This window comes from Schistosoma haematobium, chromosome ZW (genome assembly GCF_000699445.3).
Source record: "Schistosoma haematobium chromosome ZW, whole genome shotgun sequence".
Lineage (NCBI taxonomy): Eukaryota > Metazoa > Platyhelminthes > Trematoda > Strigeidida > Schistosomatidae > Schistosoma > Schistosoma haematobium.
This window is the reverse complement of record NC_067195.1, coordinates 33,231,760-33,250,979: the sequence shown is the minus strand read 5'-3', so window position 1 is coordinate 33,250,979 and position 19,220 is coordinate 33,231,760. Positions and strand designations below refer to the sequence as shown.

At 35.9% G+C, this 19,220-nt stretch overlaps 1 protein-coding gene across 2 annotated transcripts in view; it reads right to left on the bottom strand.

The window, feature by feature from the left end:
- Window positions 1–16,508, bottom strand: part of UNC80_1 (Protein unc-80) — a 97,545-nt gene extending 81,037 nt beyond the window's left edge. For both annotated transcript variants that reach the window (XM_051211099.1, XM_051211100.1), the window contains exons 1-4: window positions 16,130–16,508; window positions 16,050–16,092; window positions 7,092–7,428; window positions 2,141–2,613 (exon numbers count right to left, since the gene is read on the bottom strand). In XM_051211099.1, the coding sequence (XP_051071136.1) occupies window positions 2,141–2,613; window positions 7,092–7,428; window positions 16,050–16,092; window positions 16,130–16,194 (918 nt within the window). In that variant the 5' untranslated portion in view covers window positions 16,195–16,508. The remainder of the gene's footprint in view (window positions 1–2,140; window positions 2,614–7,091; window positions 7,429–16,049; window positions 16,093–16,129) is intronic.
- Window positions 16,509–19,220: the final 2,712 nt, after the last annotated feature.

Here is a 19,220-nt window from a genome sequence, read left to right as displayed (position 1 = left end):
AATACAATAAATTTCAATGCGAAAAGGATAATGTTGAGAATCGTTTATTACAAAACGTATTTGTTTCAACCCTGGGTTTTTCACTCAAAGTATTCCTTTCTAGCACAGCATTCGTTGAAACAATGGAGCTACTACTCTACATATAAAAGTTGGCCAATGAATAGAATCACAGGGAAACCTTATTAACACATGACACTGAAATTCGCCGGTTCAGTTGGAATTTGAGAACCACATGTAAATTATTGACATATATCAATGTTGCCTTTAACGAATTCATTGACGATATATCGAAAAAAGTGCTTACTCGTGGAAACAGTTCGGTATTTCGGAAAAATGATAACAAGCAATGAAGAGAGAAACATAATAAACAAACAGGTGACCAACATAATTTTATCAGTCCGTTCTACAACTCTTTGTCATCACACTTCCGTAATGGATTCTAAAAATGAAGTTTCCAGTAACGAACTTTTACCCGTTTTCGTTCAAACGCATAAATCAACAATAGATACTGTATACCTTTTTCAAAAAATTATGAAAGACTATTCCAGATAATTTTGGCTAGCAGGTCAACTTATCAATATAATCATAATAACAATTGAATTTAAAAGAAAACAAAAATCGAAGGATAATTTGACTCAGAGATCTTCAAATAACTTAATTTCTTTTTCATCTTAACCATATATAAAACCACAACGGAATTCAGTAACCATTGATTGAAGTTTCATTATTAGCAAGGTTTTTTTATTTCAAGCCATGGTTTCATTATCAAAATAATTTCTATAATTTCTATGCAGCAGTCATGACCTAAAACATTTTTAGCCTTATACTCCATATGAAGTTATGTTTTAAGTATATTTACAATCTATGAGTACTACTCTTCCCAGGTCATACTGAATTCAAAACCAAAATAATCCTTATCAGCGTAGAAGTTCGTGGACATTATTAAATGTTACTAATATCACGAAATAACCTAAACTAAACATCCATCGGAAATCAGGGATCACTGGACAGCTATTTCGTCCTAGTACGGGACTCTCCATCAGTGTGCATCCGCGCAGAACTAGAATACAGGGCTAAGCCTTTAAACCACTGAACCATAATCCAAGTCCGCAGATATCCTTCTAACTTTAGTCGATTCGCGATATTGCGTGACCATCTTCCAGAAATAACATTCAATAACCTGTACAAACCTCTATTCTGATAATTAGCATATACCAGCTAATGACTAATTTCAAATTGTAATTTTGGGACTAGTGATAAGCCTTGACAAATGGCGTTCAAATATGTCGGGTGTGAGGCTGTTATCCATCGAAGACAATAGTTAGTTCATGATATCAACGAAACAACAGTTAGTAAAATTTATATAAACATAAACCGATGAGCACACTAAGAGTTAAAACTGATACATATTTTAGCCTGTGAAAAATAAAATTTATGAATACATAACAAGGGGACTTCTCAGAATTAAACACAGAAAATGAAATGGAATTTAGATTAAGCATTATCATAAGAAGTGAAAACATCTACGCTACTTCGTCAAATAGAAACGTATTCACCATTTGGTCCACAGCTGATTATGTGTACGATCATGTGTATCCGAGCGTTTTCTGTCGCCAATGATCTACAATGTTGTACACCCAATATTCATGATAACGTGAGTTCTAAACTGAGTAAAAACTTTGAGTTTATTTTCATTTCTAATGAAATCTGATCACAATGAAACAAAACAATTTCGACTACAGCTAAAGTATCAACCAATAAATGGTTTCTACGAACTACGATGATATTCTTTTGAAACAGCTCTTTTATAATATGGCATAAAACCTCTGAAATAAAGTATATGTTAGAGCACGGTTTTCAAAGTAACCTAAAGGTTAAAAACAAACTGCTAGCTAGTTTAAATGAATGATGCTAAACGTATCGTAGTATTTAGTAAATATTCGTCTCGATTGACAGACTAGTAATTTGGACGCTATGTATATAGTGTTTTCAGACAAGAGATATTGGAGTTGATAAGAGTTTAAGCCAATGTGTAGTTCTTTTACTATCAAAATTTTAACCATCTATTTATAATCACCAGATTGTACTTTTATTTAGAAAATGAAATATGAGCAATTACGGCAAACAGTGAAAAACTCACATCTGAATTGGCTTCAACATGGGGGATGGAAGCACTGTCAACTAAGAACTCGAATGATTTCACAGCTAATGGTAATTTATGATTGATTTCGGAACCCTTATCCGATATATTAACAGTATGAACATCCGAAGGTATTTCTTCAGAAGTTTCCAAACTCAAAGATTTCCTCTTAATATAATCGTTTAAAATGGATGACGTTTTAGGACTTTCTATTCCATCTATATTTGTTACAACTGGCCGAGATAGTATATTTGAATCATGAGTAAAAAATTTAACAGGTGATGATAATGTCCCACGATTTGGTTGACAATATTCCATTAATGGAATCCATAAGCGTAATCCTGCTTCTAACTTGAGAGTATCGAAATCGGTTGGCTTAAGTTGCTCAATAATTGGAGCATATAAATAAATGAATAACTGAAGTGACGCCAAGTCGTGAACATAACGATCAGTTGAATGTTTGGGTATGGAAGCTTTTTTGTGAGAGAGAATAAGAAGAAAATAATGTTAATTCTTTTATACCGATACATATTTGAGAGAATCACCGAGTCATAAATATTAAACAGATCCAGAATTAGGTAAAACCTAAAACCTTGAAAATTTCTTTTATTAACTATAATTTATTTCAAATATCATTTGAAGAGGTTGTTTTCGCTAACTTATGTGAATGGAGGACGCTATGAAAGAAATAAAAAAAATATTGATAAGAGTCTTAAAAAAGAAGCTTCCGCTTAGACAAACCGGTTACAGTATACAATACTAACTTCTCACTAAATCAATCAAAAATAGTTCATTTCAGATTTCCTTTTGCTTCGTTTACAGACTTGAACGTAGTCATTGGAGAAAGTTAATTAGAATTGCTGAAGGAAGGTCAAACGCCTCGACAAACATACTGGGATCGAAGAACAAAATTTACAGGTTAAGTTGTGTCATACCTAGCGAATAGTTTGCGTACAATGAATATTGCTACCACTCTTGAGATAGCAAGCAAACAAAACAACTTCAAATCAAACTCAATTCGGAGAGGTTATTTTCATTAAAAGTTTCAAGTTTGACTATTATATACAGAAGGATAGTGTGGTTTACTTGTCTTTATTAATGTAAGTGAACTAATATGTACGGTAGTTTTTAAGATAAGCTGATTAGAAATGTTATCCTGTCAGGATACTAGATATAAATCATAAAATCCTTTAATAAAATATATACTATTTGTGATATTTCAGTGAGTTGAAAATTGCATTTTAGACGTTTCGTGAGAGTAAATAAGCCATTCTCTACTCATTGGGATATCACAAATAGCATATTTATCATTTACTTTCTAACCAGTGCTCAGTTTATTTGAGACTATCAAGTCCAACCTTTGCACCGATATCTGCGAACTCACTATAAAATATTTTATCACTCTATTCACAGTTAAACATCAGGAGTGAGACATTTTTGTAAGAAAATGTTCATTTTCAGTTTAACCTCTAATTACATAGATGATAAACTTATATACAAACATATCTGACTATTCGGTCAACGAACAGTGACGGTAGAGCCTGATGAAGTTTCGGAAAACGATCGTTCGCTCTAATACTCCTTGCTTTTAAATACTCTGCGGGGATTTTTAAATATTTTCGTCCAAAAACCTTGTTTATGGACTTGAAAGGTGGCTCATTTATCACCCTGTCTCAACATATGTCCATACGTCTATATGCCTAAAAATTGATCTAACTGGATGCATAAAAAAGATGAATAATTTAAGATCAATATTTCAAAAAACAATTAGGTTAGATTTTCCTAAATTTGCTTAGTAAATGATGTGTTCCTTGTAACCGCTGGTAGCGAAATATGTGAGCAAACGTACTTCCAATTCATTTAATCACTTGTTCATTCCTTTTCATGAATTGGATAGATTTTTTTCAATCTCTTTTCTCTATCTTTAAAGGTTAAGATTTGATGTCAAAAAGAGATTGAATTGTAACTTAATTCTCTGGATATATAATTTGAAATAGGAAAAATCTCCATATATTTCTATAGCTTAAAAAAGTATATTCCTTGAAGAAAGACGAAGAAAAAACCACTGAACCGGGATAGTTCCTTTAGAGCAAGCTTACAAGCACATAAAATCAAGCATGTAATCTAACCTCACCACTTTGAAACACGTTATTTTGCATTACTCAGCTCATATGTTAGAGGATGCACAACAACATGATGATAAACTCTTCAGCATCGGCTGAAAACTGGATAATTGACTCAAGGGCATCAGTAGAAGAGGCATGGACTCTTTGCAGGGAGTTAGATAATCAGTTAAATCAAGCGTATATACCCTGGACAGTCCCAAAGAAGAAGAAGCACGGTCATCCTTGGATAGGCCGGGATATTAGACGTTTACTAAAACGTTGCCATCAGTTTGGCACAGCAAGTACGATGGAACGTTACAGGTTGGTAAGAAATAAGTTTATAATTAAAATCTGGGAAGCTCAGAGAAAATATGAAATGCAGTCGGCACAATCTGCAATCAAGCATCCTAAGATACTATTCTCGAATATAAATTACAGAACGAGGATGTAGCATTGGATTCCCAACCTAATTACGGAAGGGAGTGGATCTAAAATGATAGATGACCAGGAAAAAGCAGAGGCTATGACAAACTATTTCAGGACAGTTTTCACTCAAGAGCCTCTTCTAGACGAAGAACTAGATCCAAATACAAAGTCAACAAACCGTCTGCTCACCGTGAACTTTAGTCGAGATGACGTGCTTAAGACCATTAGTACTACAGGCACGGAAAGATCAACAGGACCTGATGAAATAAACCCCGAAATCCTGAGACAACTTGCATAATATATTGCAGCCTCACTAACTGTGATACTCAACATGTCACCTACCTAAGGTGTGTTACCTACGGACTGGAAAGATGCAATCATTACTTCAATACATAAAACAGAACCAAGATAACTTCCACCAAACTACAGACTTATCAGCCTCATAAGTGTCGTAGTTAAAATGCTGGGAAGAATAGCCAAAAAGACACTCGTGGAAACCAACTTGGTAAACAGTGAACAACATGGTTTCAGAAAAGGTTTATCGTGCACAAAAAACCTCGTTGTACCAAGGGGGAAATGGATAAAGGCTCTAGACAATGGACAATCAGTGGATGTTGTCTACATAGACTTCATCAAAGCATTCGATAAGATACCAACAGTTAGACTTCTCTTGAAGCTAGAAAACTAGGCATTGCCGGACCTAATATATCCTCTCTTTTTCATCTCACTAGATCAGGACATCTCAGAGGACATAGCAGGCGAGTAGAAAATCCAAGAACGAACAAAATACCCATGGCATACAGGTTTGCACACCGAGTCATCAATTCTTGGAACCTGTTACCCAAGGCAGTGGTATCCGCACCTTCAATTGACTCATTCAAGAGAAGACTAGACACTCACAGTAGCATACTAGAACAGGAATAACATAGACCGTAAGCCTTCTGTCCTTACTACACAGATGTGAAACCAGTTTTAGATAATGTAATTCACAGTTAATTTTTATTCAAAACGTTAAATCATTTTCCCTTTAATCAGCTTCGGAAATATAAGCAGATTACAGGGATTATAGTATAGTTTCAAAGAACGGCCACCGTAGACTACTGACTAAGTTAACGAATTTCAGAACCAACAATAAGGTAAGATTCATTCGTAATTTTTTAAAATGTGGTTTATTTATATGTGAACAAATAAAGTCAATACAACACTTTAATTACTATATATTTTTACTGCTATGTGGAACAAGCATGAAAGTCCAAGTAACACAATTATGATTGGACATCAATGACTTAGCTGAACTAGATGAAACATTTCCAAAATATTTTAGTTATGTGTTTAGCCTGTACTTTGTCTATTTATAAACACTGGTGGTAGTCGCTAAGATGTAAAACCACGTATACCAGAATTTCTTGTTTGATGGGACTCATCAGTAAAACAAAACAGGAACTTGGCATAAATCCGGTTTTGAATGTCGGAAATCTGACGTTTCCAATGAACACTAGGTAAAAATGTAGTTCAAGTGATCATACAGCATATTGTATTCGATGACTTGATTTCATCCGTGTAATTAACCTTTGATATCGGCAAACGAAAGCTATATTCAAATGAAGCAAGTATCAAAAAGATCGACGAGAATATTGTTGAACAACTTCATTAACTTATATAACAGTAAATATTTTTATTCACTTTTCGACCTGAAACATATTTCGATCTAAATTTAAATAAGTGTAAGAAATACTGAACCACGTCTCATAAAATTTTACACCATTTGCAAGTGAATTGTATTTACCTGGAACGCTGATTTAATTCATTCACTCTTAAGTTCAACTTCTTTTTTGCTTTGAATCACGACGTAAGAAAGTGCAGATATTTCGCGAAAACAAGTAGATTCAGTTAGCTCTATCCAAAGTGGCTTTACAATTAAAAAACCTTTTAATAGTGACTCCATTCATCAATAACAGAATCATTCTCAACTTTATTCAAAACAAACACTAAACTGCATCATTACCCGACATAGATTTAATTGCAGTAATATTCGAGTATCATAAAAAATTGGTGACGTTTGGATAAACCTAATTTTCAGCTTTCAATAAATATTGGAGATAATTAAAACTGTAAAATATAGGTATTTGAATTATACTTCATGCTGAAGGTGAAAAGAACTACTAATTATGCGAAACAAGATTTAAGTTGGATTATGAAATTAATTACAAAAATCAACTCTTTTGTTCTCCGACCTGCTAGATGGACATCATCTCATATAGTAACATAATTATGATCAAAAACAAGATCTAGATGCGAATTTTTCATCATTATATCACTGTCATGGAAAATACATTTAGTATTGTTTTGTTGGGAATAATACCGAGGTATTATTGAGATTTAGTTTAGCTTACTTTGATCTAGATAAAACAAAACTTTACCTGGATGATTAGAAGCCTCTATTTCTGCATCCTCACACTCTGAAGCGGCATCTAATAGAATCCAGTGAAGTGTGTAGAGCAACTTTGTTTCTGTCTGACTGAAATTCAGTCGTGTTCGATCATGAGACAATCTGCAACTGTTTAATGCATGTTTTTGATGAGGTAGGTCTGCATCAGATTTGTCCCGTAACTTTTCTCGAAGCATTATAGCACCACAATGAAGTACATGAGGTAATGCAGCCTTCACAAATTTCCATCTGCTTATTGAGTGTATAGCCTCGCACAGAACTATTGATCGACCATGTAGTATATTTTGTACTAAAACCTTCTCAAAAGTCTGTATTATTTAAAAGTTAAAAAACATTAGTACATAATTGTAAAAAAAATCGTCGTTTAATGTACACTGAAACTCAAGATGCGAAGAACTTTTGAAGAAGCTTACTGTGATAGAAAAAATCACTATATTTTAAAGACCTTGTTCAAATCATTACGTTATCTTGAAATGTTTGATTGTAAGTTGGGTCTTTCACTACGTGGTGGTCGCATTTGAATAAATTTCTCGTTCAAAAAGCAGTTTGCAAATCGACTTACGTTCCGTCCATCCAGTTACGTTATGTGGAAAATTTATTTTCAAAATATTTCATAAGAATTTTCATGAGAACAAAATATTATTATCTTACGACAAAGCTTATCTTAGAAGGCTGGTTAAACAAAAGTATTTCTACAGCTAAACTATTTGAAATAATGAACAAAAACTTTCTTTATGTGTCTCTATATAAACATGCAAAATGATTGATATTATCAGACCACAACATTTATGTTGAGATTTGATTAAATATCATATTAATTTGTATTGTTGTACTATTTTTTCAATAAAATATTTGTCCGTATTCATTTGTATGCACTGTTGGTTATATTAATTAACTGGTACTCCCATAAGCTACTTATTCTCTCATGCTTCATTTCAGTTTGAATGTTATAGAACGCGATCAGGCAAGTGATAATCTGAAGCAGCAATGGGATAATATTTCCCTTGTCCGATTATCTAACTTAGTGATCACCTTATATTCCTTAACTGAAGAAGTGAGGATGACTCTAAAGTACGGAATCGGCTTTGACATAATGTGAAATTAGTCGATGACATATCTAGTAATCAGTTTTCTAAACTGTATACCAATTAAAATGATGGTTCTACCACTGAATCATGTTTAATTGAAAATGTACTTGTGTATTATCCAGGAGCCCTAATGCCACTGTTTTAACATAAGTTATTAACAACTATGAGTAGAAAGTCGTCTAACATCTAAATAAATGCATACATAAATATTATTTAACTTTTTTAAACCTCGCTTACTACTGAAACCAGTTAGCAACGTCTTAGGTTTCATCCCTTGAATTTAACCAATTTGAAATAACTGTAAGATGAAGGCATCCTCTATCCTGAAGAGCATTCTCTATACAAGCCAAAGCCTGCGTAATATAACTTTATTCTGAATATTTTAGTGTGAAATAACTTGAAGCTCAACTAGAACACAGAACACTTATTTCTGGGTCAAAAACATCGACGAATATTTGAAAAATATTCAGCTCTTTTCCTGAATGATTCCTTAATATATTCGTTATGATAATTTTTAAGAAAAATGTAGCAATCTACAGCCCAGTCAAATGAAATTTATAGACTATAACTGCTTAGAGAAAACTAATCTCTACCAAAACAAATTTTATTCATCCTCATTACTTATATAAGAACTTTAAAAATGGAAAATAAAACTTCAGTGTTCTTATATTCAAAATGGAAATTGCTTTGGATATTTTTTAATGACAAGTATATAAGTATTTATAAGGAAAACATTATCAGTCTTACAATTCCTTACTAGTGTCAGTCACAAATCATTTTTATAAACGTATGGGCATGGAGGAATAGGCAAGACTTAGTGGAACTAAATGAATTTTTAACATGAACAGAAAGTTTTTAATCGCTGAAGAATTCCCATTATATTAAAACAGAAGTGTATGAACGAAGAATATTCTTTTCAATAATTTCTCATTATTATTGAAAATGAATTGAATATTCTTCGTTCATATAATTGTGTTATAAACAGAAAGATTAAACAGCGTGTAAAATCGCGAAAGAAACCCACTGGTTAATTTTGAGATAATTTGTCCCGTTTCAGAAAGAACAGTTCATTAAGAGAAGAAACTTGCAACGAAATTAAAAAACGATAAATTTTCAAACGCGAATGATAATTTTATGGTGTTGTTTACATTGTGTCAATAAAGATGGGCAGAAAATTCATCTACACTACTGTGAAACCATGCTACTGATTCATCGCACTTTAAGAATCTTAAATTGTAAGTCTTAATTCCCCAATGGAACTTATGGATCCTTTTGGTGGTTGTATTTGTTCATTTTTTATTTAATTTTATTCATATCAACATCTCATGTTGAGATACAAATTGGCTTACTACGTCCAGCATGAGAACTGAACACCTCAGCTACTACAAGTAGAACGCGTAAATAATCAATTTACTTCTCTTTATTTTTCAAAACTTTCTAAATGATTGTTATTATCGCCATTTACTAGCTTGGAGATGCACAAACAACCATCTAGACACAATTATGATCGAATATCTGTAAAACTATTATTTCCTCGACTTATAATAATTTAGAGTAGAATGGACTGCCGTGCAATTAACTTGTATTCTGACACTCGTCCAAGGCTCTCATCGATGGAGTAGATGATTTTAAATTGAGTACTTAGTAAGTTTCCGTATTTGTCCGCATTTTGCTGTTATGCCAATCAGCAAACAAAAGTAAAATTCCTCCAATTAAATGGATTAAATGTCTATGAATGAGAAAATGAAGGGTTTTACATAAGACAATCACAGATTACGGGCAAACGTTTCTGAATTACCAAGTTGAACTGTATAACTGTAAATTTACGGTTTTATTTTGTTCATGATGGGCAGATAATAGCAAGCACTTTTTGTACCAATGTCATTCGCTTCCTGTTACTTCTTTTGAGACTGCACCGCTTGGAATTTTTGTCCTCTGTGAACTATTAGTACTGTAAACAAACCCCAGACAACTTCCTGCAATAGCACTACGTATAAACAGCTGGATTCATTGAGTCTGACTGTTTTAGTGATACAGCATCATAAGAACAATTATTTTCAAATCTATATTGGTTAATATAATTTGAAGCGTTAGTAATGATACGAACTATTTTCTTGAATATCTAATGATTAGATTAGTGAGATAAAATATGAAAAAACTTGTTACCGACCACCTAACTTAACACGTCTTCTCTTAACATGTACAGGACTGCTTACTCGATAGTTTTCAGAGGTGTAATAAGTACACAATTGAAAACGGATGGTAACAAGCGTAAAACGTGCATAACAAATCCATCATAATTGACTTCTCTAAACATCGATAGTGAAAAATCAAATTGTTACTGTTTTAATCTTGTTGAACTACTTTTATTTATTTATTTTATTTCTCAAAACTTTTTAGCCACTGCCAAGAATACATTTAACTTTTCAAAATGTTTTTGAACACATTAAACTTTATACTGTGTTAGTCGAATTTTTTTAAATACAGTAGACATTGTACATTTGAAGACAAATAAAAGGAATTATTTCGAAACATTGATTGATCTTATATTGTTCTTTGACATCATTAGATTCCCAGTTTAAACATGTAATCACACACAACAGTTTAATTATTAAGTTTGACATCCATCTAAAACAAGAATCCTGGTCCCGTCAAAATCTTCGACCGTACGACCAAAGCGGGTAGAAATCAACTGAACACCTCAAGATCCTTATATCCTTGTCGTTGTTCGGTGGTTGACCGGTAAAACGCTTTTATTTCGAATCCATAAAATACGTAAGTAATGTTCACCAAACACTTTATAACATAGATTTCATACAACGTAATGACTACTAATTCTGACAAACAAATTTTATAAAAGAAGAGTCAGATGAATAAAAGCCAATACTGGTGCCAAATTTAGTTTTGGTTCAGTTCATAATTGTAAACAGAATAAAGAAAAAGATTGCTTGCCTACTGAAGCTTTCTACTCTTCTTGAGACAGGCTAGAGACCTATTCCCGTTTAGGTCAAAATCTACACAGCACTTTAGGAACTAGTTTTTCGGTTTGCTAATGAATTGATGTTTTTTATGCTAAACAACATTTCTGATCCGCATTTGTCATAAAAATACTCGTTTGATAAAATGATTAACTAATCATATAAAAGTCAATTGTTTAATTGGTAACAAACAGATTAAGAAGAGGAAAAATGAAGAAAGTATTGAGTAAGAAAATGAGATAGAACAATGAGCAATGTACCAAGCACCAAAGGGCCCAATATATCTAGCAGCTTGACAGAAATATGTGTCTATATTTGGCCAAAAACACTTACAAATACGTTTAGATGTCTAAAATGTAAGATAAAATTGAAATTAAATGGAATCGGTCAGTCAGTAACAACTTAGAACTTCGTACGTACGTACATCAGTTCGAGTTGCCACACCACATTAGCACAGAGATGCAGTTGTCGATTCAAATCCCGTAGTGGTAGAGGTAATAAGAGTATAAGCAGTAATCGGGAAGATTAGGGTTTGAATATGGTATTCAAAGAGTATAATACAGTAAAATAAATTTGGAAAGAGGAAAAAAGGGACATGATGAATTCAAAAGATTAGAATTTGGGAGGACACAAAAAGTGGATGCACCTGCGCCATTGCAAGCGATGTTGAGACATGTCATTCAAGGTCTCTAACCATCGGCTGCTGTCATCTCGCGGTCCCCAACCAAGTAGTCTACACCTACCAACATGGCTCAGCCCACTTGTCAGTGACTTCATGGACTTGTGCCATGTTTTGGTCTGGCTGCGCCTAGCTTTCTTCCAACCTACTCCTACACCAGAAAACGTCACACGTCGAGGCAGTCGGTCGTTGGGCATACGTAACACATGTCCCAGACATCTCAACTGATGGAGTTTCACTACGTCATCAATTGATTTGCCACCCTTACCTAGTACCCGCTTCCTAAAAACTGCGTTACTTACTCGATGGTCCCAGGATATACGAGCACTGCTTCGAAGACACCTATGATCAAATACTAGTAAAATGAGAATATCCTCTACTCTTACCGGCCATGTTTCCCTGCCATAAAGTAGGACGGAACGAACTGCTGCACAGTAAACACGTCCTTTGGTTGATTGACAGATATCTCACCTACACCATAAATGACGCAAGTTGGTAAAAGATAGTCGAGCTTTCTGTATCCGTGCTGAGATTTCGTCACACCAGACCGCAAGGGCTTATGAGATTCCCAAGATAAGTGAAGCAGTCGACACGCTCAGCTACTTCACTCCCTATCATTAGTTCGGGTGTCGATGTAACCCAATCCTGAAGCAACATTTTGCATTTCGAGGGGGAGAACCGCATCCCGAACATGCTTGCATTGTTGCTTAGAGTGGTCAGAAGACTCTGCATTTTGTCAGCGTCTTCACCAAATAGAACTATGTCATCTGCATATTCTAAGTCAACAAGTGAATCTCCCGGTAGAAGTTCAACCTCTGCAAGTTTAGATGAGGAAAATGTCATCTTTAAAAGCATGCATACGATAAGGTTAGACAAGACTGGAGAGAGTAAACAGACCTAACGAACACCACTTTAGGTAATCAATTCTGATGACAGTTCGCCCTAAGCTCTCACTCTACCAGTTGTGTTCGAGTAGAGAGCCTTTACAAGGCTAATGTACTTCTTTGGTACTCCTTTCAGTGACAAACACTGCCATAGAACCTTACGATCAACAGAGTCGAATGCCATCTTAAGGTCGAGAAATACTACGATTGTGGGGCGTCTGAATGTGTATCTATGTTCTAGGATCTGACGTAGTGTGAATATATGGTCTATACAGCCATGTCCAGGTCGAAAACCAGTCTGGTTTTCTCTAGTCTGCTCTTTACGAGCTTTAGTTAGGCGTGGAAGTATTATTGAAGCTAATATTTTAGACACTATATTAGTCAAACTGATCCCTCTGTGATTGTCACAAGAGGACTTTTGTCCTTTCTTATAGACTGGCACAATCAGTGATTGAAACCAGTCAGATGGGATTACGTCTAGTTCCCAAATTCTACCTAAGACTTCAGTCAATCTCACTGCTAATACTGGACCACCATCCTTAAAAATCCCAGGGGTAAGCCTGTCGGGGCCCGCTGCTCTCCCTCGCTTCAGAGTTGAAAGACTTACATCAACTTGCCATTCAGGTAGCTGGAGATCGTGGGAAACCGAAGTGTGGTTGAACGCCAGTTGAACTGATCCCTGAAGTGTTCTGCCCATCGATCCAATCTCCTGGATTGAGAATGTATAATATGTCCATATTTCTCCGAGACTTTTTCGTTAACAGTCAGGTTCCTAATACCGGTTTCCTTAATAAGTCTGAACAGTTGTCCACTGTTACCTATTGCCGCTGCCTTTTCCATCTCTCTTGCTTTCGCTACTCACCACTGTTCACGATAATTGCGTAGGCTTTTTATCAGCTTGCGCTTAAGCTGACTCCGCTCTTCGTTATGCTCAGAGCCAGATGGAATCAGTTTTTGAGCATCTATCAGTGCGATAGATGCTACTGAGATCCATTGTTTCTACGTAACCTTGTGGTTTACAGGACTAGGAGATATCACTGCAGTTTCCAAAGCTTTTCGGATATAATCCCAAGCTGCTTTGGGGTGGGCATCATTTACATGGCTGCCTAACTTTTTCTAGTTGTTTCTGAAATATATTCTTAGCTTGGCAATCATTAGGTAGAACCCTAAGAGGTTTCCTTGTAGCGTCTTTCCTACGTCCAGTAAGACGCAGACAAATACGCGCTCGCACTAAAGAATGATCTGAATCTAAGCATGTGCTCCAGAACGAGCGACAGTCTTCTATTGAGCCCCTCCATTCGTGGCTGATGGCGATGTGATATAGTTGGGTCCAACATTGGGATGAGTTCGGGGGTTGCCATGTCAAAAGATGTTTTTCCTTATGCTTAAATATAGTGTTTGCTAGAAACAGGTGGTTATCTGAAAATAGCTGCAACAGACGATCGTCATTATTTGTTCTTTGAACCACGACACCATAAAATCCACCTAGGTGTCTTTCCTTTTCGCTTAGTTTACCTACTTGAGCATTAAAGTCACCAGCCACTATTGCTACATCAAAGAGCCTAACTTTTTGGAAGTCAAAAAGCTTTCTGCATAACTCATCTTTTACCTCATCTGAGCTGCAGTCAATGGGAGAGTATGCAGAGACGACGAAGAGTGTCCCTATCTTCCCGAGTCCTTACCGTTCCGTTTAGTTGGACAGCGCACAAGCGACTGTCTACTAGGATCCATTCTAAGAGAGCTAGTTTTGCCCTAGGACTCAATGCTATACCTACATCAGCGAGGCCACGGGAAGCAGAATCAGGGCTTCCAGATACACGAAATAATTAAATTGAATAAAGGCAAATAATGAGATTCAGAAGCTTAATGAGTCATAGGATCCCTAAATGACTCAGGAAACGAAACATTTGTTCAATCAAAGTAGAGTAGGCTGTTATATACATATATCGTCTTTCTAATTGGGGAACAATACTGTTTAGCAACTAGGTAAAAATGTACGCTCTAAGCTACAAACTACATTCCATTTGTTATTACCAACCTTATACTGATAGGTGACTTGACAATCAGACTTCTGGAACCAAAAACAATAAATGGAAGTTCTAAGTTATCGGAGAGCTACAAGAAGGACTTTCACGCCATTATAGTCAGATTTTTCACAGGAAAACCACATTTTAGTTTTAACTACCAGTAATCCACCGGATTGAAACATATTTTCATTATAGTGAGTCCAAGGCAAAAAAATATCGGATTAAGACAGAAATATTGGCAGTAAACTTCACAGCAATTTGTAATGTGCCACAAAAATAATGCAGATCCTGATGGCCTTAGAAGCTGTTCAGTTGATTTGATTATCATGTTCATGTATGTTTAGTAAAAAATAGCTTACAATAAAAATGCTATATATCCAAGGGAAAATCAGGAGAATAGTTTGTGATTTTCGTTAAAATGTTTTAATGACATTTCGCAATAAGTAACCGCCACTGACAAATCGTCAATATGACTTTCAAATCTTTTATGGAAATAGCTTTTACACTTATAGAAATGCCGTGACACTTATCACCATCTTCATGTTCGAATCCCGATGGGTTCGAGGCTCCTATTAAAAGTCGCCAGACTTTTGTCGCAAATCCAAACGCTCGTACTTTAGCCTTGAGGAAGCTTAGTCCTAGGATTTCAGATATTTACAAGTTACCAACATCCCTTCATTCCCAGTGTTCACTCTACCAATCCCATTATAAGACAGCAAAACGACAATTCACAATTTTCGATTACACACAAACATCTATCCTATAGACGGGTAACCAATATATTTAAAAAGCCTTGAATCGTTCTTAATGGTATTAAAAGTTGTGACAAAATGAAAACTTGTATTGTAAACAGATAGTAAAATAAGTTGTTTTCAGCATGTTTTCGAAAGTTAGTATTCTTGGTCAGATGAAATCTAAAACTTTCACTACATACCGGCACTGTTACTAACATTTTTGAAGCAAGATTCTTTTGATGTAATTAACATGTACTTGTAGTGTGCCTCATGTCGATACACACTCACAAACAGCTACTTAAAAAATGGAAATATGACATCAGATAACTATAAAGTAATGTCTTGTGTGTATCGTGAATTAATTCTAAGTTTTCACCAGTAAGATTCATTCATAAGCTGCTCGAATTGCGATCTCAATGAAACAGTACACACTACCATTCACCATGACATTCCCTGGAATCCCATCAAAAAACATGGTAAAAGCTTAGAATCACTGAGGTTCTATCCACACTTCTAAATACAAAAACATCATTACTCACAGTACAGACCCCGTCCCTTGCCGAGGGTTTCTGCAAAAACGAACTGTAAAAATATGACACATAGTTAATTTGCGACCTACCATGTCTGCGAAAATAGAAAGCTTTGGATTGGGAGTGGAATGTGAGATGATGAAGACTTGTTCATTGATAATTCACACGAATAGATCAGTTCATCAACTCAAATAACAATGAGATTTCAAACTAAGTCAATTCTTGTACCGTATTAAGGTGCTTTGTGTACTGTAGAAGTATCCACAGCTGCTTATACGTAAGAATCTTGAGAAAAGAGAAAAATCAAAAGCGATCCGAAGACTTCATAGGTACATACAACCCATCTGCGTTTAATAATGAAGACAATCTATAACAATCATTGATAGTAGTAGCCTGAGATTAGATGGTCTAGTTATTGAAACACGGAGTTGGCAGTGGCGTTTCGAGCGAGCGGGTTATAAGTATAGCATTTGAAAATTTGCCATTAGAGGGTGATTAAAATTTTACACCGTTAAACAATTCCAGAAGTATATGCCAAAACATATTAGACAAAATAGTAGATAAAGTATAACTCCTCTTGGAGCCCCTTTAGGGCTACTGCTGTTCAAAGCCCGGATAAAGGAGGAGGGTTGGGCGTGGGGTTAGCGACCTCATCCCGTAGAAAGCTAACCCGCTAAGAAAACGTTAACCAGAAAAAAATATATTCAAAACATTGAATCTCTGCCCTGTGAGTCAGAAGGTTTTCATCTAGAATAGTTATGACGCCTCTTGATGAATGCCCAGTTCCTTCGGAAGTCATGAGGTTGATGTCTCTTCTGACGACCAGACCGACCATTTATTTAGGTACATGGAATGCTCGTTCAATAAACTGATCATAGGCGGCACTATATTCCCACTTTAAAGCCTAAACAAAACCAAATGGACTGCACTGGGTCACATTACGCAGGACCAAATCGACCATATCTGCATCAACAAAAAGTTCAGGAGGACAATGAAAAATGTGAGAACCAAAAGGGGAGCTGATATAGTATCAGATCATCACTTGCTGGCCGTCAAGATGAAACTGAATCTCAAGAAGCACTCGACAATGAGGCGGACAACATCACAAAAGTTTAATGCGGCTTTTCTTCGGGATACTTGTAGGATTACGATCCACTTCCATATTAGTACTGCTCTAATAATAGACCTAATTCCAAAACTGTAGATTTGTTGTGATGCAACTGCCTAATCTATAATTTGATGGTGCGCGAAATTTGAAAGCGGTAACTGTGGTTTAGGACTTCTTAGATTAGTTCATTTGTAGGGTGTATTATACGGAGACTAACATCCTATCTTGTACATCGGGTACATTTTACCCTGAAAACATTTTCAACGGACACGCACCAGTTAATATTATATCTATCACGGACTTAAGTATTAAATAGATCTGGAATTTATTATATACTCATAGTCTCTGGTCCTAGTATTAACCAGGTAAATACTTGATAACAACTAATACCCAGATATTATATTTAATTCAACCAGCTCTGTGCTCACCCAGTTTCAAATCATGGTCGATTACTCCAGTAAAAGAGGAATTTCACCAAATTCTAAGCCAAATAAAAGGTCCAAATCTGTAACCTCTACTACTGACGACTAAGTACCTGGCAATGCCGAAACTTTAACTACTGAACAATATGCGTATTGCACACAAATGTCACTATCATCACCTGTTTCTACATGTTATAACCCCTCTATCTCTACGTGCAGTATGCCAACGGTAAGACTGGTTGACATACAAGACACTATACCGACGTTAATGGAAAAGTCAACACAGTCTACCAGACAGTATGTTCTACCGAGGCCTGAATCTAAAATTTCAAAAACTAAAGAGACCAATAATTCATCTCATACACACGAAAATACTGACAGATATAGTACTGACATCAGTCAGCTACAAAACTCTCTATCCGAAATTAACGACAGACTTGAGCAACTAGCACCCCTCACATATATGTGGGGCCTAGACACTGATAGAAATCTTGGGCAACTCACTAAAGCTGAGTGTATTCTGAAGTTTGTGGCTGAGGAAGTGACGAAAAGAGTGGTGTCCTCCTTCAATGCAGTTGCGTATAACCTCCCCGACAGCACACTCCCATCTAAGTTAAGGGATATTTGCCTTAGAGCATGCGGTATGCCGAACGTTATCTGCAAAGTCATCCGCCTTAGAAAAAAGTCAGACAGATCAACTTGTCCCCTCCTGTTTATGTTTGGCTGACGTAACGATGCTAAGCAGTTTATTGATTCGAGCAAAAATATTAGCTCACTAATTCCATACAAAAATATAAAAGTCACTCCAGACCTTACGCCCTGTCAACGTCGTGTGGGAAGACGTGAAGCGATAGGGCTGCATTGGAGTGTTACAGTAAATAACCAGCCAGAGAAAGTTCGTAACACAGTAAGTAGATTAAATCACATGAACAATAAGCATGACATCACTCTATAAACGTCTGATCACTTTGTTGATCTGGATCAGTCTGCTGATCAGAAACCTTTGGATAAGATACGGACCCCAACTGACACCAAAAAGAATAACGATATGTCTAATCCCGTCTGTTCGCTTAGTAATGTACTAAGACGTGAGTCGTGTGACAACACACATCCAACTAAGCCTATGCACTTGAAAATTTGCCCTCCTAAAGACACCCCACAAGTAGACTTGAATGAACCTAAGTTCATCTCACAGAGACAACGAAAGACTCCAGCTCTGAAAATAAAGGGTGGGAAGACAAAACTCATGATACTGAATAGGGAAACACGTAAGATTGAACCCAACTGCCCTATAGGTATCCCAAGAACAGTGAACAGGTTCTCCCCACCTCTAAGTTGCAAAATGGGTGGTGGGCTTCAGTGTAGCAAGCCTTCTTACACGCAGACTAACGAAAACTATCAGAGAACTGGCCACCCAAATCACCCCCTGAAACCTAAAGCCATTAATAAAAATGTTAATAATAAGTTTCTCACTCCACACCCTATCTACATTCCCCAGGATCACAACTGTAATTACTCTCAGAAAGAAACCTTTTCGCACCCTTTAGTACCAACCCATCACATAAAAACGGCTCCCATGTATAATAACAGTCACAACTCCTTCCAGTTACGCTCAGCAGACCCCTCTCACATCCCAATCGACTTCACTAG